Source organism: Pararge aegeria, chromosome 25 (assembly GCF_905163445.1).
Source record: "Pararge aegeria chromosome 25, ilParAegt1.1, whole genome shotgun sequence".
NCBI classification, from domain to species: Eukaryota; Metazoa; Arthropoda; class Insecta; order Lepidoptera; family Nymphalidae; genus Pararge; species Pararge aegeria.
In genome coordinates this window covers 1,631,177-1,658,332 of record NC_053204.1, presented here as the reverse complement: position 1 = coordinate 1,658,332, position 27,156 = coordinate 1,631,177, and the positions used below count along the sequence as shown (strand labels likewise).

Sequence of the window (27,156 nt, the reverse complement as noted above, 5' to 3'; positions counted from 1 at the left end):
GCTGCGAGTGTCTGCGAGTGTAGGTTCGCGTAGGTAGTCAACTGCATCGTCCTGCCGTTTGGCTGATACTGCGCAACGAAAAGCGCAAAGTTCGAGAAATCACAAAATTTGATTCCGAAATCCGAATCGACCTAACTTAACTTAACCTTGCTGCAATCGCTAATCCCAACAGCGTGGTGATTATAGACCAACGCTGCCGTGAGTGTCCATTATTCCAGCAGTGATGATTGATGGGCACGGTCCAAATCATAAGATTAACATGTAAAATATTACGCTTACCCTTCTTAAAGAATACAGCGTGATTGACTTAATTATATTTTTTATGTTCATCGCTATTTAAACTTTTTTTTACTTTATATTCCTAAAAATATAATTTATAATATTAATTACGGGTAGGCAGCACGAGTGTAAACGTAATGTAATCTACCCAGTAAGTTAGCAAGTTTTTTTTTAATTCCCACAGTTTGACAACAACATTAACTTCGACATTTATTTTTTTTGGTGTAATGAGGTTTAATAAAGTTACTAAAAAGATTCTAGTCCTTTTCGATAAAATACGATCAACACACACCAAAGAGGATATAAACACTACGTAAGTCAAAACGTAATCCCGATCTCTTTCAATCCACTTTGACTACCATATCATAAGTTATAAAAACGTCAAAGAGTATGTAAGCACTCTGATTTACTCCGTATGTAAGTCTGTTTATGTTGTTCTTGTAAATAAACATATTCTATTCTATTATATCGATTTTAATACATTTAGAGTCTTACTTCCTTAGTCATCGTAAAACTAGGACTTGGTTACGACTAACGTGGTGTTTGTATACTCATTAGAGACTACGATGAACGACGGTAGAGTTTGTATCTTTAACTACTAATATCTTATTGCGTAAAGGTAAATAATACACTTAATTTTTCATACAATTTTAATCTTCAAAACAACCAATGGGACTTAATTTAAGCTCAATAATATAATCAGCCACAGCATAAGTTGGCTCATTCAATTTACGAAACGACAGCGCCTTAAGATTACGTAAATCGGCTTTTTTATCAAACACAAATTTATATTTATTATAAGCGTATACACCTTTGTCCGTACATATGTAAGCTCTTGAATAGTTATCAGTTGATAAAGCATTCGTTGTGAGGCCCTCGTGTGTATTTATGGCTCGTGTACCTAATTTGATTCTGAAAAGCTTCTTATCTTGAGTAAAGAATATATTGTTATCATCATCAAGTACGAGTCTATCAACTTTAATACCGTTTAATTCTGGTATCGGTGCAGCGAAACCGTCCTCAAATTTGTAAGCTTCATTTCTGTTATTCACGAAGTATAATCCGTTTTTGTAATGCATTGATTTAACATCGTCCTGTATAGGAAGTCTCTCCGGTACTTTATGTTCGTTGATTCTGAATAAACCATCGGCGCCTCCTACGTAGATTTTATTATTGAAATTGTCGATAGCAATCGCTGTGGCATTTCTGATACCTTGAATAACTGTTGCTACTTTAGTTCCAATATCTATATGACCTAGAACTCTGTTCAGAACGTTCTGTGAAACGTCTTCGTAAGTGAAATATATTGAATCATCATTTCTGTTGACAGCTAAATCGTGTATATGGCTTATGCCTTCTTTGATAATATTGAGATTGTAGTATTTTCCGTCCATATCCACGCCGTTACAGTGTTTATCTGCTGATGTCAAGGCTAGAGCAGCGGTTAATATTATTAGAAGCTCCATATCTGAAAATAAAGATAATGAGTACATTAGAATTATGAATGAATGAATGTATACACTTTTATTGTAAACCACATAAAAATACAGGAAAAATTTGAAAAAACCAGGCGTGTATACAATTAGGCGGCCTTATCGCTACATAGCGATCTCTTTCAGGCAACCGATGGCGTAATACACAGCTCAGGACGAATTACGTAGACTTTGCATCATGTCGTCCAGAAAACTTATCTGAACTCAAGTCTAGAATTATAAAAGTAGTCATCTCCTCACTGGCTCATGTCAAAAGGATGACCGCTTCTTAATTCCCGCTGAATAGCATAAGAAGTGAGTGTTTAGACTGTGATGCTCAAGTCCTTTCGCTTAGATACGGTCGACCTCGTGCCGTGCCGCGCTGTCGTACATAGCCCGGAGATTTGGATAGGAGAAGTGCCTTGCTGTGTGGTTATGTTTGTTGACATTGACAGAAAAAAAATCTTACTTTATGTACTACATCAACGTACGTACAGATGTCGTACGCACGTCGAACAGATGTTTTGCTAGGTATCGATATTTTAGTATAGATTCAGAACTCAATGAAGAATGGATACTTTATTATGATCCAACACTTCGCGTGATGAAAAATAGTGTCTATTTTACTTTCGTTTATCTACTCACAATTTTCATTTAAATTTTCCTTTAACTTGGCTTTATTATTTATATTCGTATTTATTATAATACCATAAGTTAATAAAAGCACTTGGCACGTGGGCGGCTTGCTAAGCTTCTGGAGTGAGCTCGGCTGGCTGGAGTGACCCAGCGGGGAGCCGTACCAGTGGCACTACGTACAACGGAAGGTTCCGGCCGACCAAGTACGGAGATAAGACCAGGGAAAGAAGAAGAAGAAGAAGTTATTAAAATAGGAAAACAATTTATACAACCAAAAATTAATTATATAAAAAGCAAAATTTACAAAAACATAAAACTGTAAAATGCTAAATTCTCCTGCGGGTGTACCAAAACTTAGATATTGAACAGACTAGGCTGTGCAGTTTTAATGTTATGCCCTTATATTACTAAATAAAAGGTTGCTCACAGAATTTGAAATTCTGGCCAAATATTTTAAAAGAAAACCCAATAAATAGCTTTATATGTAACTAGCTGTTGCCCGCGACTTTGTCTGCGTTTGATTTTGTTCTTTGATGTGGCATTAAATTTAGTTGTAGTTCTAAAAAAATTAAAATATTCAGTATCACTAAGCCTTAAATGAGTTGTTTGCTGCTGTCCGCTGAGGAGTTCTGTCCTCTATCTCCAACCACATTCATCAGATTTACACAAAGTTTGGGCAAAATTAAACACATATTACTACCTCTATGGTAATCATGGTAATCGTCAAACCCTCTCCCAAAGAAACCAAGCTTAATGTCGGGATAAAAAGTATCCTATATTACTTCTAACACTTCCAAGAATATGTGTACAAAGTTTCATGAGGATCGATTAAGTAATTTTTGCGTGAAAGCGTAACAAACATACTTACATTTATAATATTAGTAGGGATATATTTTTTTTAAATATATATATTTGTTTTTTAATCAAAACCCTTTTTTTTGTCTGGGAGAGCACGTTATGCCGTCGGTGTCGACTGTATTGCCTTATTACCGGATAACAACCGATAGCTAAGGGTCATAGATAACATGACCTGGCCATATAATCTGACGTGATTTTGTCTGGTGGAAGGTTCCCGTAGTAATTTTACAAAATGGGTAAGTAATTAAACTTTGGATAACTATAAAATCTTATATCTTTAAACGAGCAATTCTTGTATATATATATATATATATAATTGGAATCTCGGAATCGGCTCCAACGATTTTCATCCAATTTAGTATACAGGGGGTTTCGGGGGAGATAAATCGATCTAGCTAGGATTCATTTTTAGAAAATGACATTTTATTTGTGTTTTCCGGTAAAAACCGATTTAGTGCAGGCGAAGCTGCACGGGTCAGCTATATTATAAACTAGCGTACCCAGCATGCTTCGCCGGGCTAGATTTCGCTTTATTTTATTTAAACAATAAACGTACATCATTACATTTTTAATTAAAGTCTCATATATTAAATCATTTATTTCTCTCCGTATTCATTCTCTTCTATTCTCTTCTCGAGCGGTTGAAGATCATTATCTACACCCATGTACACCCAACAATAGAATATCATCGTAGTAAATAAAAGCTGTATTTGACAGTTTGACAGTTCAAAAATAGGAGTGCTCCGATAGTCACTAAACTTTACAGGATTACTCGCCAAGTCAATCCGGAGTTTCATTGAAATCGGTCCAGCCGTTTCGGAGCCTATACGGAACATACCCACACACTTTCTCTTTTATATATATATATAAGATAGATAGATAGATATTTAATTATTAACAGTTTCCAAGAAATAGTTAAAATATTTGATTCACAGCCAATGTTCATGACATTGTGCCAGTGGATAGTTTGATAAATATACGGGTGCATTTTCGATACACTGCAGTCTTGTATGAGACTCTAGACTATACAGAGATACCTCGCGGTGTCTTAGTCGTTACCACTAGTTAACATCGTACGCTAAGCGATTAATTAACGATTAGGTTTACAGGCTTAAAATAACTGCCACAAATCTCCCTAATAAACCTCTACACCTAAACAAACCTTTATCAGGTAAGTCCGCTACGATCTTTGACTGCATCGTCACTAATCACCGAATCGAAATAGCAGTCAACGGCTAACTTGTAGTCGAGATAAATACTAGCCTTTTTCTAAGTTGCAAGCTACACACAACTCTGCTAGACGCTAAGATTGGTCAGTGGGTTAGACAAACAAACTAACAGACAAAGTTTCGCTTTTATAATATTCATTAGTGCTGATGGATTAGCTGTCCTACTTTGGAGGTTCAAATCTGGACCCCTTCTTTCCTTCGTTAAAAAAGCACGATGAATTCTTACTAAGATTATAAACTAGCTGCCCCGGCGAACTTTGTAACGCGGATATATTTTTTTTATGAATGAGAAAGGGAGAAATTCCAAAGAGGAATCCAAAAAATCAAATATCATAAAAATTGGTCCAGCCGTTCTTGAGTCATAAATGGTATAACTAACACAACTTTCTTTTATATGTATAGATGTAAAATTGAGTCTGTTTGTTTGCCCAACCTTCACGCCCTTCCTAATCAACCAACTATTTTTATTATATTAATTATCTTTTATTTTAATGCACTTGTTTATTTTAATTTCCAAGACACACTTTACACAAAAAATATTCGTAGTCACAATGGGACTACTACTGCACTGCTACAATATAGGTACTTTTATTTTTAATAAAAGAGGTCACCACGGAATGGCTTCCTGTTCTTTGATATAATATCCTAAATAAATAAAACTGATTGATTTCTTTTTCGTAGCACAGATTAATAATGCTTAGAAGTTTTATATCTTCTTTGAATTAAAATTTAGTAAAAGTTAAATCTTACCTAGCTGTTTAGTTTATATGAGTATAGTTTAAGTAACACACGTCATTTGTACACTGTACACAAATAGTGACTATGTAACTTAACTGGGTCGTGAACTGAATGGGTTCTGTATAAGCGTTTGTTGTTAAGGTTATATTACAATACATACAATGATTTTGTTGTTAGGGCTAGAGCATACAGTTGATTGCAGGTTTATGATTCTAAGTAGATGCGAAAGTGTGTTTAGGAAAAAAAAATACTTGTTACTAGTCGTTCGGAACAAACTAACACCTGGCGCTGGCAAATTAAAGGCAAAAAAAAATGTTTCATTTTAAGTGTAACGCCATCTATGGACTCATGTAGTAAGTGTACAATAGAGATGTCTCTTAAAAAGTTCAGTTTGTATTAAACGTAAGTCCTATTATAGTATAAAGGACTACGTAATCGATAAAAAAGCTTCGGTGTGAATTATTGCTCAAACCAGGTTGCTCTACTAATAATTTTAAATGACAATGTTAGATGGTAAAAACAAAAATACACCCGGCTAAGCTTGTTGTGGGCTTCTTCGTACGCGTTTGGAACCCTGGAAGCTTTAGTTTTAAGTTTACGAATATGGTTATCGCCATCATTATCATTCGTAACATGTTAAATGTCACACAGTCACTACCGTGTAATTCTCATGTAATGTACGCATCAAAAGTGCCAGGTTCCAACTTTGGGCCTACTTGAATAAAGACATTTTTGACTTAAACTTTGAGTTAACAACAAAAACAAGAAAGAACACAAAAAGAGCATACTCAAAAAAATCTCATTAATTAAAAGTACATTGAGATACTCCAGAGGTTTCAAAACATTGTCCTTAGAGCAATCTCTGGTGCACCTTGGTTCACACGGAATGACGAAATTCACAAATATTTGGAAATACCAACCATCAAAGAGGAAGTGAACAAATACTCCAAGAAACACAAACTCAGACTCGAGAAACATCCCAATATCTTGGCACAGAGACTGCTTACAGACACAAATACTAAACGCCTGAAGAGATGGCACATACTAGACTTGGACGAAAGATAAAGCTTTACTTACCGGACCATAATTAACTCTATAGGGGAGGATATTCACTGGAATACCCCTCAAAATCAAACAGCATGTAAACATACAATCTGATTATGGCTGGAAATGCCGATGGCAGATAGATATAATGTAATAAAAAAAAAAAAAAAAAAAAAATTAAAAGTACATACCCTAGATAATTATTTATAAAACGTCAAGTTTGTGCTTGTAGTGACCTTATAGTCTACCGCCGGTTCAGAACATCGATTTTCCCCAGAGAAGCCAGCAAGAAAGAATTTGCTCTGCTCTAACATCACCAAAATTTAACAATTATTATTATTATTCTTTCTTGTGAAAGATGAAAAAGGAGTCTGCTTCCGAGCAACATTCCTAGTCACTAGGAACTTAAGAATTATATAAAATAGAGTAAACTTCCTTTAATAATTTGTTTTAAATAGGTCCCATATCTGTGGTTTTAAACCTTTGTTTTCCAAGTATTTGTAGGTCCCCAATTTGTAGGGTTGTGAATTATAGCATATATTTTCAATAAAATATTGATGTTTAAAAGATAATTCACTTCGACGTCTAAGTTCCGGACGAACCACTAGCAAAGATTCCATAACCACTACATTTATAGTCGTAATAGTTATAAAGTGTTACTACTTATAGTAGAGATATTATAGAGTAGTAATTTGTTCTGCACATGCGCGGCACTTGGCGGCAATGCTTTTCTTCTTCTTCTTTTGCTGTTTTTGGCTTTAAGGTGTGCCAAATCGGGACGTTGTATTTCGCCAATGTCACGTATACTTGGAAGATCCACAAAGGTGACTGTCAAAAAATAAACGTTTTATAAATATAGCACTATACTTTTTATAAATCTTAGTATTCCAAAATAAGGCGTTCGTAATGGAGTGTGGTCTTAATGCTTTCTTCTTTTTTGGTTTAGTTTTGGGTAACTGTTACTTGTCAGCCTTAGGGAAAGACAGGGGATAAATTACGTCGTGCATGCTAAAAGCCAATAACCCAAAGAAGAATAAGACAGGGAAACAGTAAAGAAAAAAAGACATTTGTCAGTGTCAAGTGTCACCTTGACAAGTTTTAAGCTTGTACGAGAGGTATATTTTTTATTGTGTTTTGTAGTTACGCACGGCAACTGTGTACGGAAATATAATATTAATAGATAAATTACCACCACCGTAAATTTATAGGACTAGTTAAATATGCATTTATCATTTGAAAATTTGCGTTTTATCATAAAATAAAACATCGCGCTTTCAAATATTTGTTTAAATACCAGTTCTGTTTACTTATGTCCTAATCAAACAGTATTAAATGAAGGTAAGAAATTATTAATATTTAATTTATTAAGTATTTGATTTTCCGGACACGGTCGATGGACAACATAAAAATTAATTGTTGGCCTTTCGGTGTTTTTGATGGCTTGAAACACGTAACTACAAATAAGAGATGTTATGTTCGCTGTTGGTTAACTTTCGTTAAAACAAATAAATATTATAAAATAAAGATTCTTCATTATTATTATAATATAATAGATTCATTATTATTTCGGCCAAAAGATTATTTTAAGAAAAGAATAGCATTTACTCGTTTTTTTTTTTTCGTCCGTAATAGTTTCAGCCTTACCAAAGATAATACAGGATGGGTTATCTAAGATACGGCTGAAACGATGCTGATGGGAATTCCAAAGGGAGGTAGATTATGTAGGAGTGACATATACTAGCTAGACACAGGCAACCTCTCCAAAAGAATAGACTAGTTATTATTATTTTATCATTTATTCTTTTCTATTTATTTTTTAAATTCTTAGCATGCTTAAAAAACTTAAAAACACTATTAAAAATTTATAAAAAAACATCCACCCTCCGCTTGCGGTCTTTTGAATGCCCAAGCAACCAGCGGTCAGGGCTCCAGGGTGAGGAACCTCCTCACAATACACGCCGTTTGAAGGACTACTGCCTTCTGTATCCGACCCTTGATCCAACAACCAAGTGAAAGCTTCTTAAGATGTTGGTCGAAGCTTTTTGCGAGAAGACCATTGACTGAAACAACGGTCGAATCAACATTCCACATGGCAGTAATCTCATGAGCAAGGTCCAAGTATTTAGATACTGTTTCCTTTTCAGCTTTCACCAGATTATTGTCATGTGGAATAGTAACGTCAACAATTATTGCACGGCGCACTGATCAATCGACTAGCACTATATCATGTCTATTAGCTGTAATATACCTGTCAGTGATAATCGTTCGATCCCAGTAGAGCAATTATTATTATTATTATTATTACAACAACTTATTACAACAAATTATTATAAAGACGACAGCTTTTGCTGATGCTATATAATTTCTTATGCTCTTTGTCTTTTTGATGTTTGTCCAGTCACTTAAACTGATTCTGTAGTTACTAGAGAGTGATACTGCAGTTACTACATCTTTAGGCAAGGCATTTCACTTTTGTATAGAGTTATAAACTATGTTAAGCTAACTATGAGCTAAAGACATAGACATAAAGTTGGCAAGACAAATAACATACTCTAACGTTTGGTGTTAAGGTGTACATTAGTTTGACTGCACAATGTTTAGGCATATAAAACAATGACAATGAAGTGCAACTTCTGTATGTAGATATTCCTATTGTCTATGATTTGCATCTGATGTGATACGAGGACAAACAAACTGACTCAGTTTTGCATCAACAATATTATTACATTAGAGAATGAGATGCAAATTTTACATGCTCTATTCGTCTGTTTATAAATTTTATTCATGTTTTATTCCATGGATATGGTAAAATTACCATTTGAAAGCAGTGATAGCCCAGTAGTTAGGACTTCAGCCTCACTTCCTGGGGGGCAGAGTTTGAATCCCTGCACATCTAACTTAAGCAATTAATATATCACTTTCTTTAACGGTAAAGGATAACATTGTGAGGAAACCTGCAATCTGAGAGTTCTTGATAATGTACTCTAAAGGTGTGTGGAGTTCACTGGACTACAGCTTGAACCCTTCTCATCAGACAAGGAGACCCTTGTCCTGAAGAGGGCTTGTAACGGGTTGACTAATGTGTAAACTTCTTTCTAGTTGCACTTATCTCATATATATATTTCTTGTGGCAGTCAGGATACTTGCTCACATATCGCAAGACACCCCAGCTCGACCCTACTTAATTAAATTCAAATTCAAAAAATTCAAATTCATTTATTTCAAGTAGGCCTACTTTATAAGCACTTTTGAAACGTCAAGTATGCATGTTTGTGTGACTCTACCACTTAGTATATTTATTAGGTATTTTAACGCTACCTAGCCTACTCATTTATAATGTAGCAGTATACGTAACGCAGCACAGAAACAAGTTTGCCAAAAGGAGTCATTGTTACTTACTTAAGGAGTCATTGTTGCTGTGATATTTGGATAGACTTCTAACCAAATATCACAGCCTTGAAAAAGCAACAAAGACTGTAGCAGGCATGGGCCCAGAAGTTTTTAATAGGATACCAGGTAGCATAAGAGATGCACCAAATAATAATTTATTCAGGAAAAAACTGAAGACTTGGCTTGTCGAGAAGGCTTTCTACAGTTATAATGAATTCATGGAAAGTAAAATATTGTGAAGATTGACTTTACTTATTTGTCATTATAGAATAATATTTTAATGAATTTATGAATTCATATACATTTGCATGAGATATTATTTAATAATTACTTTGTGACGTATAATATTAATATTTATGAATAAATGACTATTGACTATTGACTATTGTGTGCGTGTCACTGAAATCCTCCTAGGCTAGACCGATCCGAATGAATTTTTAGGTATGCGTTTGGGTGGCACCCTGCATGGTATAGATTCACAAATCGGCCCGACAGATGGCGCTGGGGTCTGCTAGTATTCTTATATATATACACATATGTTGCATATATCTTCCTTTTAAAATCCCACTGTTGGGCACATGCCTCCTTATTTTTTTAGCGCATAGAGCCACCATGCTGCTCCATTGAAGTCTGGTGGGCTGTTAAACAAGCAGATAATCATTATTGTTGTTGCTAGGAACATTTAATGTTAGTGTTCAGTTGATAAAGAATAATCTAATTAATATTAACATCTGTAATTGCATATGGCTATAAAACACTGGCTCTAACTGTGTAATATTATTAATGCGAAAGTGTTTGTCCATCATACACATCCTAACTAAGGAGCTCTGCAACATGATTTTTGCATAGACTTAGTTGAAAGCACAGAGTAACAGTCTACAATAAACTACCAGTTGATATTTTTATGATGTCTCTGAAAAAGTTCAAAGTTTGTATTAAACGTAAACTTATAGAAAAGTGCTATTATTAATGTAATAGTAATCATATATTAATAATGACTATGTCAACGATAAAAATGCTTGGGTGTAAATCATTGCTCTAACCAGGTTGCTTCTTTAATTGTTTTAAAATACAATGTGAGATGGTGATAACAAAAAAAAATAACAACCGGCTAAGTTTGTTGTGGGCTTCTTCTTAGACCAGGGCGCGTTTGGAAGCCTCGTAGCTTTAGTTTTAATTTGACGAATTTAGTTATCGCCATCATCTCACTTCAGTGTCATATTTTACATGTAATGTACGCATCAAAAGTGCCATCTATGTGCATATTTGAATCATGAAATATTTGACTTTGACTTTACATTTTATCCCCGAAATACAAACGGTGCACATGGGATTTGTAAAAACCGTAATTAACGCGGGCAATAACTAGTAATAAAATAAAAATTAACATCTATAATTGAAAATGGCTATAAAACACTGGTTACTATTATTAATTATCTTAACTAGCTTTTCATCTGTTTTCATTTCACTTGGCAAAGTTGTGTGAAATTGCTATTGTAGTCTGAGAGCCCACGTTAGCTGTACAGTTCTATTTTATACACAGGAAAAATAGTTTAGGAGTCCCTATAAAATTCAATTTGTCTTTATGAAGTTGAGGATAAAATACCCTTTTGTATGTACGGTTTTTTGGTACATTGTAGTAGTAGAGGTTTTTGGAGACAGAGCTCGTCCGAGAAAGTACTACCGCCATGCTAATATCTGCCGCCAAGCTGCATTGTTGTGTTCCCGTCTGAAGGACGTTGTGGGTCGGCTTAACGGCCGATTGGCGCAGTGGGCAGCGACCCTGCTGTCTGAGTGCAAAGCCGCGGGTTCGATTCCCACGACTGGAAAATGTTTGTGCGATGAAAATGAATGTTATTCAGTGTCTGGGTGTTTATCTATATATTATAAGTATTTATATATATTATTCATAAAAATATTTATCAGTCATCTTAGTACCCATTTTTTTTTTTTTTTTTTTTTTTTTTAACGCTGGGAAATGCGTTTATGCATCCCCTCCGGAAACAGCGCATCCGAAGCTGCGCCGTTTCCGGAGGGGTATGTGGGACTCACTGGCATAAAGCGGCCAGAATACCCACTAAAACCCAGCGATGTTCCTACTCGTCGCCTAGTGACTGGGACATGGGAACACTTGCGCAATCTTCCACATCCCAGCCAGCGGCGTCTGCCGAGGCAGACCCTCCACAGGGGGACCTTTTCGAGGTCTCCAAACTCCGTCAGAGGCGTACCAGGAACATTCGGTGCGCCTCCCGACTCGAGGACGTTTCTCGTCGGGCGACCGATACCTCAAATCCGTCGCCCGAGGCTCCTCGTTAGGGTGGCAGGTGGCGTTCGTGAGCACGTCGCCTGCGACCCGCTCTTCGGCGACGGAGAGGATCCGCGACTGCGTCCTCCTCCCGCCGCCGTTCCGCTGCCTCCTTCTGCGTCATGACCTCCTCACAGAAGGAGGCGACGGCGTTCCAGGACCTCTCGCCGCTCACCATGGCGCGAACAACGGTGGGCAGCGAGAGATCGGGACCAACTATTGCCACGAGTGCGGCTCGCTGAATCGACCACTGAACGCACGAGTCCAGTGTGTGCTGTGCCGAGTCCTCGGCGTAACCGCACTCGTGGCACACCTCTGTGGGCTCACGTCTTGCGACCTTGCACAGATACCTCCCGAAGCATCCGTGCCCAGAGAGGATCTGCACAAGGTGGAAAGACAGAGAGCCGTGCTTCCGGCCTGTCCAGAGCTCGAGGACGGGCTGGATCGCCTCGAATCTTAGTACCCATAGCACAAGGTTCGCTTACTGTAGGGCTAGATGGCGATGTGTGTATTGTTGTAGTATATTTATTTATTTATTATTATTATTATTATTATTTATTGTTTAACACCTACGCCTCAGGTTGATGGTACCAAGCAGTGTCGTGCATTTCATACATGCACAAAAGCACTGTCTACCCAATATATCTCACATATCTCGTATAGAAGGAGGATTTTTCTATTTAACGCTATCTTCCTGCTTATGCTTACCTTGGAAAAAACGCTGTGCTCACTATTGTGCATACCCAGTATGCACGCAACTGGTACCAAGGCGGCACATTGCAGGACGTGTTCCTCATGTCCTGGTAACCACGCAAGATGTATAGGAATTGCGACTCTAAAACGAGTGGAATTAGGTTCATCTTACATTATCGACACAGAGTTTAATACTCGATAACAACTCCTCTATTGCGGGCGAACGAATCTTGTACAAGGGCCAAGGTTACAGTTGAATACCTGCGAGATGCTACACTCGCAGGTAACTTCCGCGTAGACATAAAGTTTGAATCCAACTGTATCTAATCCGTATTGTTCCAGATGTCACTTGGTATGACAAAACGATGGTACCGCTCAAGAAGAAATCAAATTATCATTGTGGGCCTCTTGATATTTTCCATCCTCTACTACATATCCTTGAATAGTACTTATCGGGAGCCGAATTTGGATGTAACGAGAAGGTATGTTTAGATTTAGTTTAAATCACTATACACATTTGATTATATAATATTAAGGTAAATTTTACTCGGAGTACAAAAAATACTAAACTTTACTACGAACTTTAATACGAACTTAATAATAAAAAACATTTTTATAGCCCGTTAGCTCAAATAGTTTGCACGCCAACATAAACCGCCGACTCTGGTCCATAGATAGCGTCGGCTACTTCAAAGACTCGGCACGTGTTGTACACCTGCAGTGTATATATCAGCTGTCAACGGCATTAAAATGATTAAAACTTATTATTTCGGCTGTTTCATCATTTTAAATAATGTTCTAAGTGATTAAATTATGTTAAATTTATTTACTTTCGTGATGATTCCACAATATCCTGTAGGTGTACTGTAAACTATTTCAGCGAAGGAACTTATAACTTTAAAGATTGTGTATACGTTAGTACATAAAGATAATAAGACACATATAGACTTCTACGTTCTGTATAGGTTTTGCATGTTACTTTGCACGAACGTTTGAGTAGTCTGTAGGCATAGATAGTAGGTAGTTTCTTTGTGTTATTCTATTTCATCAGTTTTAAAACTGCGTTTTTTTTATTGCTAGATTCATTAAAAAGCGTAGGGTGCGTGTTGTCAATAGTTATAAATATTTCATTGCCATATATGAGAAGAAGGATTATCATTTCGATAATATCTTAAAAAACACCCCACGCTTTTTAATTTAAACATTTTTGTAGTTATAATTTTTTTGGCGCGCTATGGAAAAATGGTGAGACTACATTTTTACGATGCGCGAGCACACCGTCACAAAAAACGGACACCATGAAGTTAGCTATAGTCAACATTTTAGTTTTTCAAGATTAAATTTTTTAAAAGACTTTTATCTTGTTACGTCAAATAAGTATAACTTCTAACTAGAGTACAAACACGTTTTTTTTCTCATTTACACTATTTTTCATTTATATTCATTAGAATTTCTAAAACTATTCTTAATTTAAAATTATTTTCGAGTTTGATTTTAATTAAAATCGTGTTTTTTAAATTTGTTATTAAACTATTATTTATTTTTGAATTGTTAGTTAAGTTTACTATAAAAGCGAGGTTTTTTAATGATATGATTTAAACTTTATTAATGTAGGCCTATCACAGGCACTTATGAAGCGTTCATACATATAACATGTTTACATAATTGTAAGGGGATGGTGATAACTTCTTTCGCCAACTTAAACCTAAAGCTACGAGGGTTCCAAACGCGCCCTGGTCTAAGATCCCACAACTAACTTAGCTGCGTATTTTTTTTTGCTATCACCATCTCACAGTTTATTAGTAAAAAGTTTATATTTTTTCATGTCGTAATATAAAAAGTAGTTTTGCTTTTTCGTCACAATATTACACCATAGATCAGGCAACCATTATTCATTTATGTAACGCTTAAAATACGATACAAAATTAAAAAGATACAAGACTTATAAATCAATTTCACTGTGAGAGTCGTATGTTTTAACAAGTGAGGGGCGTTAAAGATAACTTAAGTTCTTTTCTAAATCTCTGTAAAAGTAATAAAATGCGATATATCAATGCTAGTGTATTTAACAGTGTAATTGAAAACCATGATAATTTGATGACAAGTAGTGTGGATTACAAGCCACATGGCTTTTTAGGAGTAAAATAAAAAGCCATTATAGGAGTAAAATAAAAACATCTTTACTTCTGTACTAATACTTCCAGTGGCGTGCATAGAGGGTATGCACAGGGTATGAAGATGATATAAAATTAAGAAAATATCCAGTAGGAGTTATAAGTACTTGAGGGTAGGCACCGGTACGTGAACAGTGCTAACCTTATTTATATACTAATATTGTAAAGGAAAGATTTTTTTGTTGAGATGTTCGTTTGTACCCAATTGGCTACGAAACTACTGGGTCAATTTTATTAATTTTACCAATCATTTTCGGATTACCGGGTGTCTAAAGGGCACGGGTCTCCTCTCATTAAAGTAGTGATTGTGGGCGTAGTCCACCACGCTGGAAAAGTGCGGATTGGTGGACACCACAGTGGTTGGGGCTTCGGCCTTCCTATCGTGTTCATCACACAAACATTTTACAGTTGTGGGAATCGAACCCACGGCCTAGGTCTCCGAAAGCAGGATCGCTGCCCACTGCAACAGTCGGCAATTATGTGCGCTTTAAGCAATTGAATGTCACGGCGCAGGAGAAAACCTTGAGGAAACTTGCATGCTTTGAGAGTTTCCCATAATGTTCTCAAACTTTTGGCAAGCTCGGTGGGACTATGGCAAGAACAAGGGTTCTTCTTCTGATTCTGAGGGGAGACCCGCAGGGTGATTACGTATCTCGCGACAGCAATGCGACAGGCGTAAATCTTGCAATCACTGCTGCCAAACGTCACTTTTCCATACAATAAATAAACAAAAGTGACGTTCGATTGCCGAGGATCTGTTTGGTGTGGATTATACGGATTGAAGAAATTATAAATTACACCATACAGATTCTCCTGTTGTTCGCGGAGTATGGCAAATTAAGCTTATTTTCATAATTTCGTAAACTGTAAAATGATGTTCTAAAAGAGCAATCTGAGTTTCTTGTCGGCTCTTCTCGGTGGAATCTGCCGTCCGAACCGGTGGTAGAGTCACTACAAACAGACTGACTTGACGTTTCAAAAGTGCTTATAAACCGGGCCTACTTGAAATAAATGAATTTTGATATGATAATGTTTGTTTTACGCGATATTAGCCTCAAGTGGCAATGCAAAATAAGTGGCTTCGAGTGGTAAGTAACTGCGGTGCTACTAAAAATACGTAAGTATAAAAAAGCTAGCTGCTGCCCGCGTTTTCGCCTTCGTTTTTTAAGAAAGGACAGACAACACCGTCGACCTCCCTGGCGCAGCGGTGAGCGCTGTGAATTTAAGTAGGAGGATCCGGGTTCGATTTCCAGCAGGAGCAATTTGGGAATTTATAATTTCTGAATTTTCTCTGGTCTGGTCGAACGAAGTCCTAGAATTTTTGTATAACTCGTAAATGGGGAAGGAATTTTAAATTTTATGCCATTTTCCTTCTTTATGCTTGCCCTGATCAAAAGCTATGTGCACGCCACTGTTATCGACTTGATTTTTGGCATAGAGTTAGTTTAAAGATCGTAGAGTAACGTAAGCTACTTTTGCTCTTGGTGAAACAACAGATACCCAAAGGGGAATTACGGCAACATGCGTATATTTACACCAGATATCGTCCTCCTTTCACGTTCTCACAAAGCAACCGAGCTACTTATTCACCGCGTGTAAAAACGCGGGGCGCGGCTAGTAAATATTAACCTGCCTCAAAGAGCTTATCGCACGAAAAAAAAACAAATCGAACTGAACCGAGATAAGTGTTTAAACGCACCTACAAATAAACTCCTCAGCTTTACTATAATAACATATAGATAAAAATATAGATAACTTATTGTGTATTTTACAACGCTGTCATAAATCTTAACCTACACTCATATTTACCGATACCATTATATATTCCTGATATAGAAGATACAGCTGTTACTTAATATAATTTGATTTGACACTGATAAGGTATCTTTCTGGCGGCCGATTGTCGCAGTGTGCAGCGACCCTGCTTTCTGAATCAAGACTGTGGGTTCGATTCCCACAACTGGAAAATATCCTTTACACTGTTAGGAATTTATTAATTCAAATTCCAATTCAAAATTAATTTATTTCAAGTAGGCCTAATATACGCACTTTTGATACGTCAAGTATGTCTGTTTGTAGTGACTCTACCACCGGTTCGGAAGGCAGATTCTACCGAGAAGAAGCCGGTAAGAAACTCAGCAGTTGCTCTTTTCCAACATCAACAATTTACATTTTACATTTTAACATTCATTTTTCTATGTTGTGAGAGATAAAAGCGGAGCCAGATGCTTCCAAGCCACCTTGTCATTAAGAAATTCATCAATTGTATAGTAACCGTGCTGTAATAAATGTGTTTTAACACATTCTTTAAACTTATGCATTGGCAGGTCCAAAATTACCTTAGGAATCATATTATAAAAGCGTATACTCTATCCCACAAATGTCCCCTGTACCTTTCGCAGACGATATGCAGAATTGACACCGATTGGCGCAGTGTGCAGTGACCCTGCTCTTTGAGTCCAAGGCCGTGGGTTCGATTCCTACAACTGTAAAATGTTTGTGTGATGAACATGAATGTTTTTCAGTGTTTGGTGTTTATCTGTATTTAAGTATTTATGTATTTTAATCTTTAAAATATTCATCAGTTATCTGAGTACCCTTAACACAAGCTACGCTTACTTCTGGGCTAGATGGCGATGTGTTTATTGTCGTAGTATATTTATTTTTTATTTATTACCTCAAAATTTCATACGCTCAGTAGCGTATACCCCTTGTTCCTCGAACACAACTCGTTATGTGAAGAACAGCACTTTAGCTATCTGAATAAATTACAATAGTTCTATCATTTAAAGTATAGGAAATTGCTACAAATATAGCAGTGAGCTCAGCAGTCATAATAGAGAAGTTACTATTAATCTATGACATTTTCCCTATTCTACAGTTTCGATCATAAAAGGAAAACCCAACATTCAATTTATCTTTAGAACCGTCCGTGTATAACAAATACCATCCAGCACACGCATACACGCACGCGCACACACACACACACACACACACACACACACACACACACACACACACACACACACACACGCACGCACACGCACGCACACACACACACACACAGAAACACGCATACTTATTTTGTATATAATAGGTTGTAATTTTTATTATCATCTAAATTTCTGTTTAACATGTCTGTCGTTTTGTCGTTTCACCTTCATTTTAATGTAATTTGTTAAGATTGGGAAATCTAAAATGAGTGACATTACATACATTTTCCTCTGACTCGAGTTCAATACCCGAAAATGACTCCTCGATTGCGAGCGAGAAAAACTTGTACTAAAGCTAAGCTAATCGGAACGACAAATCCAAAGCTTTTGTCAAGTCAGAGGTTGCCCGACTATGTTATTCTTCGAATCCTGAATTACGAATATGAAAAACATGTCTATCTCTTTTGAATAACAAAAACAAATCTATCCCACGTGACGGTACTTTTCTTGTTCTTGTTCTTGTCTTCAAAAATAGTCTTCGCGCTATTTCGATTTAAAAACAAATGTGTGAGTACTTTAGTACACTCGTTAGAAGTTATACTACTTTGGCGTAACAAGATAAAAATCTTTTCAAAAATTTTATCTTACGCCTTATTCTACGTTTTGTTTATTGTTTATTGTTATTAGGTACACAAACAGGTAATAACTAAAAGTAGATCTAAATATAAGTAATAACAAGTTTTGTTGTAAGCTACAACCCAAAGTATGTGTACACAACTTGGAATTAAATTAAACAGAAAGTAAAGATAAAATTAAAGTTGAAACAAAAAAGAAACAAATAATAATATATATATTATTTCCCTAAAGATAGAGAAGACGACACTAACAATAGAAAAAAGGCATTTAAATTACATTGAAAGTTTTATTATAACGCATTATCTAGTTATCTCTTTATCGGACCACCAAGTTTCACTGAACACTTCGTTACATCGTATAATTTCACTCCCATGATTTTTTCCTAACGCCGCTAAAGGAGGAGGTATAACTTCAAAAACATAATATATCGATAATTTCAATTATAATAATTTCTCTAAATACAGTGTTAGGAATACTGTTTAGAGGTGTGTTAAAAGGAGGGAGTCTTTAGCTATGAATGATTTTACGGCGACTAATTTAAGTAAATTTGTTTTAAGAAGTGAAAACTTCCTATAGTGCGGTTCGCATATTTTCAGATATCTCTGGACACGCGACTACATTACCCACGACATCATTAGAATTTGATTTTACTATGTCTAATCAACGTAATATTAGCACAACGTGATATAAAAGTACAGTTGATGCGGTATTTACGAGTTACTTAAATAACTTCGAATTAAAATTGTTTATTTCCTATTTAATAATGTTTATAATAATTAATAAAATACATAAATAAAATGCAATTCATAACTCAATAACCCTAGTACCCATCTGAAAAATGTCTAACGAGCCAAAAAAAAGTTTACACTTCCGTCGGCACTCCCGGAGAGCAATCCGTAATAATTATTTTTTGCATCCAGCTTTTACCTCGCTGTAGTAATTTGTGTTTCGCAAGGCTGCAAAAATGTTTGCGTCACATAAGGTTAAATAAAACGTAAAGAAAAACAACTTTGCAGCCTTGCATGTCAAATAACTTATTTTTTTTTTGTAGTTTTGTTAAGTGCTAGTTTTGCTTGTCTTCACTTCTAGAATAGTAGTGTTTAGCTCTAAGCCTGGGACTTTACATGTGAAGGATAATGAGGTGGCAGAAGTTTCAAAAACAATTAATACTAACAAAAGGTAATAAGGGATGTTTTGGGGTGTGCTTGCATGTCATTTTATCGTTTATCATAACGGGCAGCATCATTTTAACAACCTGCTAATAATAAGAAAGGGCAGAGTTTTCACAACCTACTAATATTGATAAAATGTGACATTGAATGGTTTGTAGTATGCTTACATTAGGCATGTTATCATTTATTCAAAGAGGCAGCATTAATTTTAGAACCTACTAACGAGATGCAAAAGTTACACAACCTATTAATAATGAGAAAGGGCAGCAGGGCGTCAGTTCTCGAAAATAGCAGTGCATTGCTCTACTGGGATAGAACGATTATCACTGACAGGTATATTACAGCTAATAGACCTGATATAGTGCTAGTCGATCGATCAGTGCGCCGTGCAATAATGGTTGACATTATTATTCCACATAACGATAATCTGGTGAAAGCTGAAAAGTAAAAAGTATCTAAATACTTGGACCTTGCTCACGAGATTACCGCCATGTGGAATGCTGAGTCGACCGTTGTTGTTTCGATCGTCGTTTCAGTCAATGGTCTTCTCGCGAAAAGCTTCGACTAACATTTTAAGAAGCTTTCGCTTGGTTGTTGGATCAAGGGTCGGATACAGAAGGCAAGTAGTCCTTGAAACTACGCGTATTTTGAGGAGGTTCCTCTGGAGCCCTGACCGCCGGTTGCTTGGGCATTCAACAGCCCCGAAAGCGGAGGGTGGATGTTTTTTTATAAATTTTTAATTTATTTTAGGCATTTTTATTTTAAGCATTGTTAAGAATTACCAAAAAAAATGATAAATAATAAACGATAGATTTTTTGGAGAAAGGGCAGAATTTTCACAAACTATTCAAATTTTCAAATTGGGAATATGGGATGGTTCGTTATGGGCTTTCATTGGTTATGTTATCATTTCTCATAACAGGCAGCATGCATTTTACTACCGACAAGAACCAAGAATCACAAGATACATGAGGTTTCATGTTTTGGGGTGCGCTTGCATGTCATGCTATCATTTATCACAACGGGCAGCATTAATTTTACAACCCACTAAAATTAACGAGATACAGAATTTTCACAACCTACTGATATTGACAAAATGTGCTATGGAATAGTTCGGAATAGTAGGTCACAGTCAAAGTCAAAAATATCTTTATTCAAGTAGGCCCATAGGTGGCACTTTTTATGCGTACCTACATGAGAATTACACACTAGTGAGTTGATGGCGATAACCATATTCGTAAGCTAAAGCTACGAGGGTTTCAAACGCGTCCTGGTCTAAGAAGAAAACCACAACAAATTTAGCCGGGTGTTTTTTTCTTTTGTTATCACCATCTCACATTGTCATTTTAAATTATTAGAAGAGAGAAGAGATTGGGCGTGAATTATTCCTCTAACCAGGTTGGTTAGAGGAATAATTCACACCCAAGCTTTTTTATCGATTACGTAGTCCTTTATACTATAATAGGACGTTTCTAAAACCTTACGTTTAATACAAACTTTGAACTTTTTAAGAGACCTCTCCAAAAGGGTCAGTGGGTAGTTAATTGCTTTGTCATTTATCATAACAGTCAGCATCGCATGTCATAACCTACTAATAGTAACGAAAAATAGTAATTACACAACCTAAACTAATATTAACAAAAAGTAATTTGGAATGTTTTGGTATCAGGTCCCATAGAAGTCAACATTAAAAATTCAGTCTACTAATAGTAACGAAATGCTGCAGTTTAACGACCTATTGTAACGAAATTTAAATTGAGAATCTTTAGGGTGTGTTGTATGTACTTACTACTGTTAATACTGTTATTGTTTTACATTTCTGTTGTTTTTTTTGTAATGAACTTTTATAAGAAATATTTAAATGTAAGCTAATATTAAGGCAACAAGCCGTAGACATTGAATGTTTTTATCTCGTATTTATGTTTGTGTTATCACTTATCACATGCTTGCTATTCTTAGATTGAATAATAATAAATCGCAAGGACAATTTGGATTCTTTTCTTCTGTTTTTTATTTTACTTCATTTTTATATACTTTTTTTTTGTTGTGTTTTGCAACTGGCATGAACGATTGATTAACGCAAGTATTTTTTTTTTATTTCAGAGCAAGTGTTATTGAGTAAGTAAACTTCCTTTCTTTTCTATTTTTCTTTTTCAAAAATCCATTATGTTGTCTTAACTAGGGAAAAGTTACTATACTTGTGTTTAGTGTATATTTTGGTCTCAAAACTCTGATTTTTTAATCTACCCACGTCCCCTTTTTGCTATCTCAACACCCCCTAATTGCTCTGGGTGTTGTCTGCTCCCTCGAAAGTCTCAAACACCCATGAGGGGAAGAAGTCGGACAGAGATACATCAGTTGCAACACAACTTCCGAAGTGGTACCATCATACCACACAGAAAAACAGACGACTTTGTGGGCAACTGTTGTTTATTACAAACATTTTTTTTACTGCATTTAGATTTAACTTATCTTATACACTTTGCACTTAAACAAATACTAGAGAATGTTTTATTCTAGGTCCTTAGGATTTTGCACAAAACAAAACATGTTAAAGTGTATACAACGTGTAAATAAAAACCGAAATAATAGTTCAAACGCTTTAGAGGTACATTATGTACTGTCTCTGAGACTTATCTATGAAACGGAAACCTAATAGTTTTTGAGTAAACCACTGTCATAGTGTTTACTGAAAGAAATAGGTTACAGCCAGCATCACATGACTCCTGTCACTATATTACGCGTCGCGTAGGGTAGGTACTATGCGCGTACTTTTATCTTCAATAGGGTTGTCATGAGTAAACACTTCGAATGTTTTAAATTCGTTTGTATGGAAAAATAAATAACCTTTTTTTGATTTCATACTTTTACAGAATGATTCCTTTTGATATATACTTATGCACCCTTCAATATTATTTCGTAATTCTGTTACACGTTGTATTTTAACATATTTTGTTTTGTGTGCATATATATATATGGTTTATTGCATGTGTATTATGTTAGTGTAGGTATTGCAAATTAAAAAAATAAACAACTTCCAAAGTCAACTACAAATTAGGTGCTTTTTAAGATGAAACAAGACAGGCGTAAAAATATGCCGCAATCAGTGGCGTGCACTAGGTTTCTTACCAGGGTATGCATACAGCGGGAAAATTGCATAAAACAGCAAAAATCCTCCTAGACGAGCTATATTTCAATTTTAGGGTAAGCAGTGCTTTTGTGCATGTATGAAGTGCACGCCACTGGCCACAACCGAAACAAGCCCGGCGTTAAATTTGAACAGTTCGTGGTTTAGGGCATGAATAAGAAATCTTTGATTATCATCATCAGCCAATGGTTATCGGTTAAGGATATCCACTGCTGGACATCGGTCCAGCAGTGGATATCCTTTTGCAGTGAGTTCCAAATACAACGGTTTCGGGCCGCTTAGGTCCAGCGGCTTCCAGCGACTAGCATGATGTAACTTGGACATTTCGTCGGGGGGTCTACAACTCTGTGTTTAACGGTTCTCCGACTCCAACGGCAATCGATCGGCCGACTGGCGCAGTGGGCAGCTACCCTGCTTTCTGAGTCCTAGGCCGTGGGTTCGATTCCCACAACTGGGAAATTTTTGTGTGATGAACATGATTATTTTTCAGTGTCTGGGTGTCTATCTGTATATTATAAGTATTTATATGTATTATATTCATAAAAATATTCAACAGCTATCTTAGTACCCATAACACAAGCTACGCTTACTTTGGGGATAGATGGCGATGTGTGTATTGTCGTAGTATATTTATATTTTTATATTTATATAATCGATTCTCTGAGCTATGTTTTTGTTTGAAAGCTTTATTACACACACACATTTTATAAATACAAAGTACAAAGTAAATACATACGAGTATACAGAAGTAACTTGTATAGAAAATAGAGTGTGCAAAGGTGGTATTATCAATGAAGCGATCTCTTCCAGACAACCTTTGACGTTAGGAAAAACGCAGGAACGGGTTGGTGAAGCAATTTAAGTTTAAAATATATATATGTATATGTATAAAAAATAATTACAATAAACTACTTACTCATAAAGCCTGATACTACACACATATTATACTATAATATTGCGTAATATTATAGTATAATATACATACATATGCGCCTCTCTAATTTCCACTTCAGCTTCGCGGCTCGTTAAGCTAAGCTGGTAACTCTGGTTCTTCTACGGATCACCCTATTCCTTATACTCCGAGCATAGCTCTCTACATCGTCCGCCGAGTAACTCTGAGCCTTCTTAACTTCTTGTTGCCAGTAATAAGTCATTTACTGGCAACAAGTGCTGCACGTTTGATAATACAGTTCTTTTTATAGGTATATAGAGAAGCGTTTAGAGCTGGCTCTGAAGCAAGACAAGGGGTCAGGATGCGAGATACCAAAACTGGACCCCTTTTCGAAAGAGGTGGTCCAGTTCGACAAGGAAATGCCCACAGTCGTGTGCCCCGGGAAAGACTGGGTTAGGTGTTATGTGAGTAACATTCTCTCTACCTTATTCTATTACTAGCTGTCCCGGCGAACTTCGTACCGCGGTTTTTTTTTTTTATGAATATATTATTTATTCCGGTCTAAGAGGAATCCAAAAATCAAATATCATAAAATTTGGTCCAGCGGTTCTCGAGAAGAAGAAAAGAAGAAGAAGAAATACTTTATTGCACACAAACATCAAAATATACATAAAATATAGAATAAGCAAAAGATATATATATATATATATATATATATGTATTGTATTATGTATTATATAATGAAAGAAGAAAAATACAAATAATACACATTAATTACCATATTTCACTCAAAGACAGATAGTACACTCGAGCAATAAGTGGTGTAACTAACACAACTTTCTTTTATATATATAGATTACAGATATTATTATAGAGCTATTTGAGACAGAGCTCATCCGGGCAAGAACTACCGCCATGGTTGTTTCTGCCGCTAAGCATATCTGAATTAGAGGCATATTAGAGGAATATCGCGTTAATACCAGATTAAAATATTTTAAACCATTTGCCCAAAGTGTCTACAAGAACAATACTTCCTTTTACAATCCCATCGTTCGCATGTGCCGCCTTTATAATGATTTAGTATCAAGTAATCATAATATTGTCAATTTTAACACAAGGATAAATATTTTTGAAAATCAAATTATTAAGCACTAAACCAACTAAACTAACCTGAAACCTAAATGTTTACTTGAGACTTTACAATGAATAATTGTTAACAATTATTCATTGTAAAGTCAACATCCCCTGAGGATGCTCCGGTTTAGGAGCGAAACGTGCGTAGAGGGTATATTGGCGAAGATCTGTTTGGTGTGGAGTATAAGGATTGAAGAAATTATAAATTACACCACACAGATTCTCCTGCTTTTCGCGGCAAATTAAGCTTAATTTTGATAATTAGTCAAGAATGTCTCTTTGTAGTGACTCTACCACCGGTTCGGAAGGCGGATTCTGCCGATAAGAAGCCGGCAAGAACACCGGCAGATGCTCTTTTCCAACATCGTTTTACAATTTAATGATTTTTATTTTCAGCATTCATTGTGCCGGGTGGTACCAGAAATTTTAAACAATACCAAAGATATAGTATGCTCATACAGTGATATATTGTACAAGAACGACTCCAAATATACTATTGGACCGCCCGTCGACATATACGGGGCGGGAGCTTATAAATTGTATAATAGCGACCACGTCAAAGTTAAATGTTCAGGAAAACATATAGACAGGTAAGATGTTTGTGACTTTACAGTAGTTATCTTAGAAATATAATATATAAATTCTAGCTATTGCCCGCGACTTCTTGTTTATTTTGGGGTTTTTAAAAATATTTTAGTATGCTAAATCATATTTAAAAAAAACTTCTCACGTCGTTGAGAACTCTCAGGCACGCAGGTATCACCGCTTCGTAATAGCCTAGTGGTAACGAATACTGTATCTGGAGATAAAATTATACAAAAAAAACTTTCTGGGGCTCGCTTAAAACAGTATTATCTTAAAATTAATTAAATATTCTATTATATCACAGTAATCTTTAATATAATTTAATGACTTGACAATTGACTTAGCAATTTTGTTAATATTATAATGGATTTATTATAATATTAACAAAATTAAATTCAAAATTCAAAATTCAAAATTCATTTATTTCAAGTAGGCCTAATATAAGCACTTTTGAAACGTCAAGTCTGTCTGTTTGTAGTGATTCTACCACCAGACTTGATTAAAAATTATTATGTATGTAAAATGTATTATGGTATGCTGCTATGTATAATTAATTTATTTTTATCCATGCCATCATATATTTATTATTTATGATGGCATGGATGCAAATAAATAAATTATAAATGGCAGCTTATTTCGATATTGGATATCGGTTTCGGAGCGAAACGTGCGTACAGGTTTGGTGTGGTGCGCTTTTCGCGGAGTATATCAAATTAGGCTTAATTTTCATGATATATATATATATTTTTATAGTCTTAATTTTCATGATATAGCAGCTTATTTGACGAACCTTAACATTTTATAACATTATTACCACTGTTATAATAAATGTGTTTTAATCTGTGGTAGCGAAGTCCCCGATTAATAGCAGATATTTTCATGTGCACTTTTTAAATTCACTTTGGAATCATTGTATAAAATAAATATTTCCAGTGTTCTGCCATCAAAATGGATAGGGCATACTCTTGGTTTCCGTGCATCAGTCCATCCAACTGCTGTTAAACCTGCTGAACCCATAAACGTGCTGATAATAGGGTTCGACTCAACGTCGAAGAACGGGTTCATACGACGAATGCCCAAGAGTTATAAAGTGCTAACGGAAAAGTTGGGTGCTACTGTATTAAACGGGTGAGTAAGAGCTTAGAGTAGCGCAGTTGCTGTAGAGCATTTTACACATTGTTACGTTGCGAAGGCATACGAAGCGTTAATGTCAACACGCATTATCAATAATTGGGCAGGACATATAGCTCAGAGAACCGATGGACGTTAAGGTGCTAGAATGGCGACGACGCACCGCAACGGTCGGTGTTTGTCCGCCCCCGACGAGGTGTACAGACAACATCAAACAAGTAGCTGGGAACCGCTGGAAAAAACAGTCCAGACCGTGGATTTTGTTATTATGCCCCGCAGTGGACGTCAATCGGTTGAAGTGATGGCCAAGATCGTGATTGTCATAAACATAGGATCTCAAATTTACCTGTTATTTAGTTCATAAAATAAGTGTAATAAATTTTAACTCTCTATTTCCAAATTCACAATTCTAACCTGCAGATGAACATTTCAATGTGTAAGATTATTTTCTAGAAATCATTTATTTAGGGTACCCCAAGGTGCTCCATTAATACCTGTATTTTTGAATGATTTCACTGTCGACAACTTTAACATTTTCTAGCTACAATATAGTAGGGGACGGAACTCCGGCTGCCTTGTTTCCCATACTGACGGGACAGACAGAATTGGAGTTACCAGACGTAAGAAAACGAATGACGAACAATGGGACTTTAAATTCTACAGTGTTTATATTTGACAAATTAAAAGAATACGGGTGAGTGTTTTGT

The 27,156-nt window shown here is 35.9% G+C and overlaps 2 protein-coding genes across 2 annotated transcripts in view; one reads left to right on the top strand and one right to left on the bottom strand.

Moving 5' to 3' along the window:
* Positions 1 to 915: 915 nt before the first annotated feature.
* Positions 916 to 5,311, bottom strand: LOC120634846. The gene is made up of 2 exons (XM_039905676.1): positions 5,225 to 5,311; positions 916 to 1,747 (listed from the first exon to the last, which is right to left on the bottom strand). Exon 2 carries the CDS (start codon positions 1,743 to 1,745, stop codon positions 930 to 932), a length of 816 nt encoding a protein of 271 aa, XP_039761610.1. The 5' UTR covers positions 1,746 to 1,747; positions 5,225 to 5,311; the 3' UTR covers positions 916 to 929.
* A 2,061-nt stretch (positions 5,312 to 7,372) lies between these two features.
* The window catches only part of LOC120634915, a 30,285-nt gene continuing 10,501 nt past the window's right edge, over positions 7,373 to 27,156 (top strand). The window contains exons 1-7 of the mRNA XM_039905804.1: positions 7,373 to 7,594; positions 12,987 to 13,126; positions 21,663 to 21,677; positions 23,910 to 24,063; positions 25,130 to 25,323; positions 26,252 to 26,446; positions 26,991 to 27,143. Coding sequence (XP_039761738.1) covers positions 7,589 to 7,594; positions 12,987 to 13,126; positions 21,663 to 21,677; positions 23,910 to 24,063; positions 25,130 to 25,323; positions 26,252 to 26,446; positions 26,991 to 27,143 — 857 coding nt within the window. The 5' untranslated portion in view covers positions 7,373 to 7,588. The remainder of the gene's footprint in view (positions 7,595 to 12,986; positions 13,127 to 21,662; positions 21,678 to 23,909; positions 24,064 to 25,129; positions 25,324 to 26,251; positions 26,447 to 26,990; positions 27,144 to 27,156) is intronic.

Coding starts and splice junctions, on each gene's coding strand:
- LOC120634846 (XM_039905676.1), bottom strand. CDS start 1,745: ATGGAGCTTCTAATAATATTAACCGCTGCTCTAGCCTTGACATCAGCA.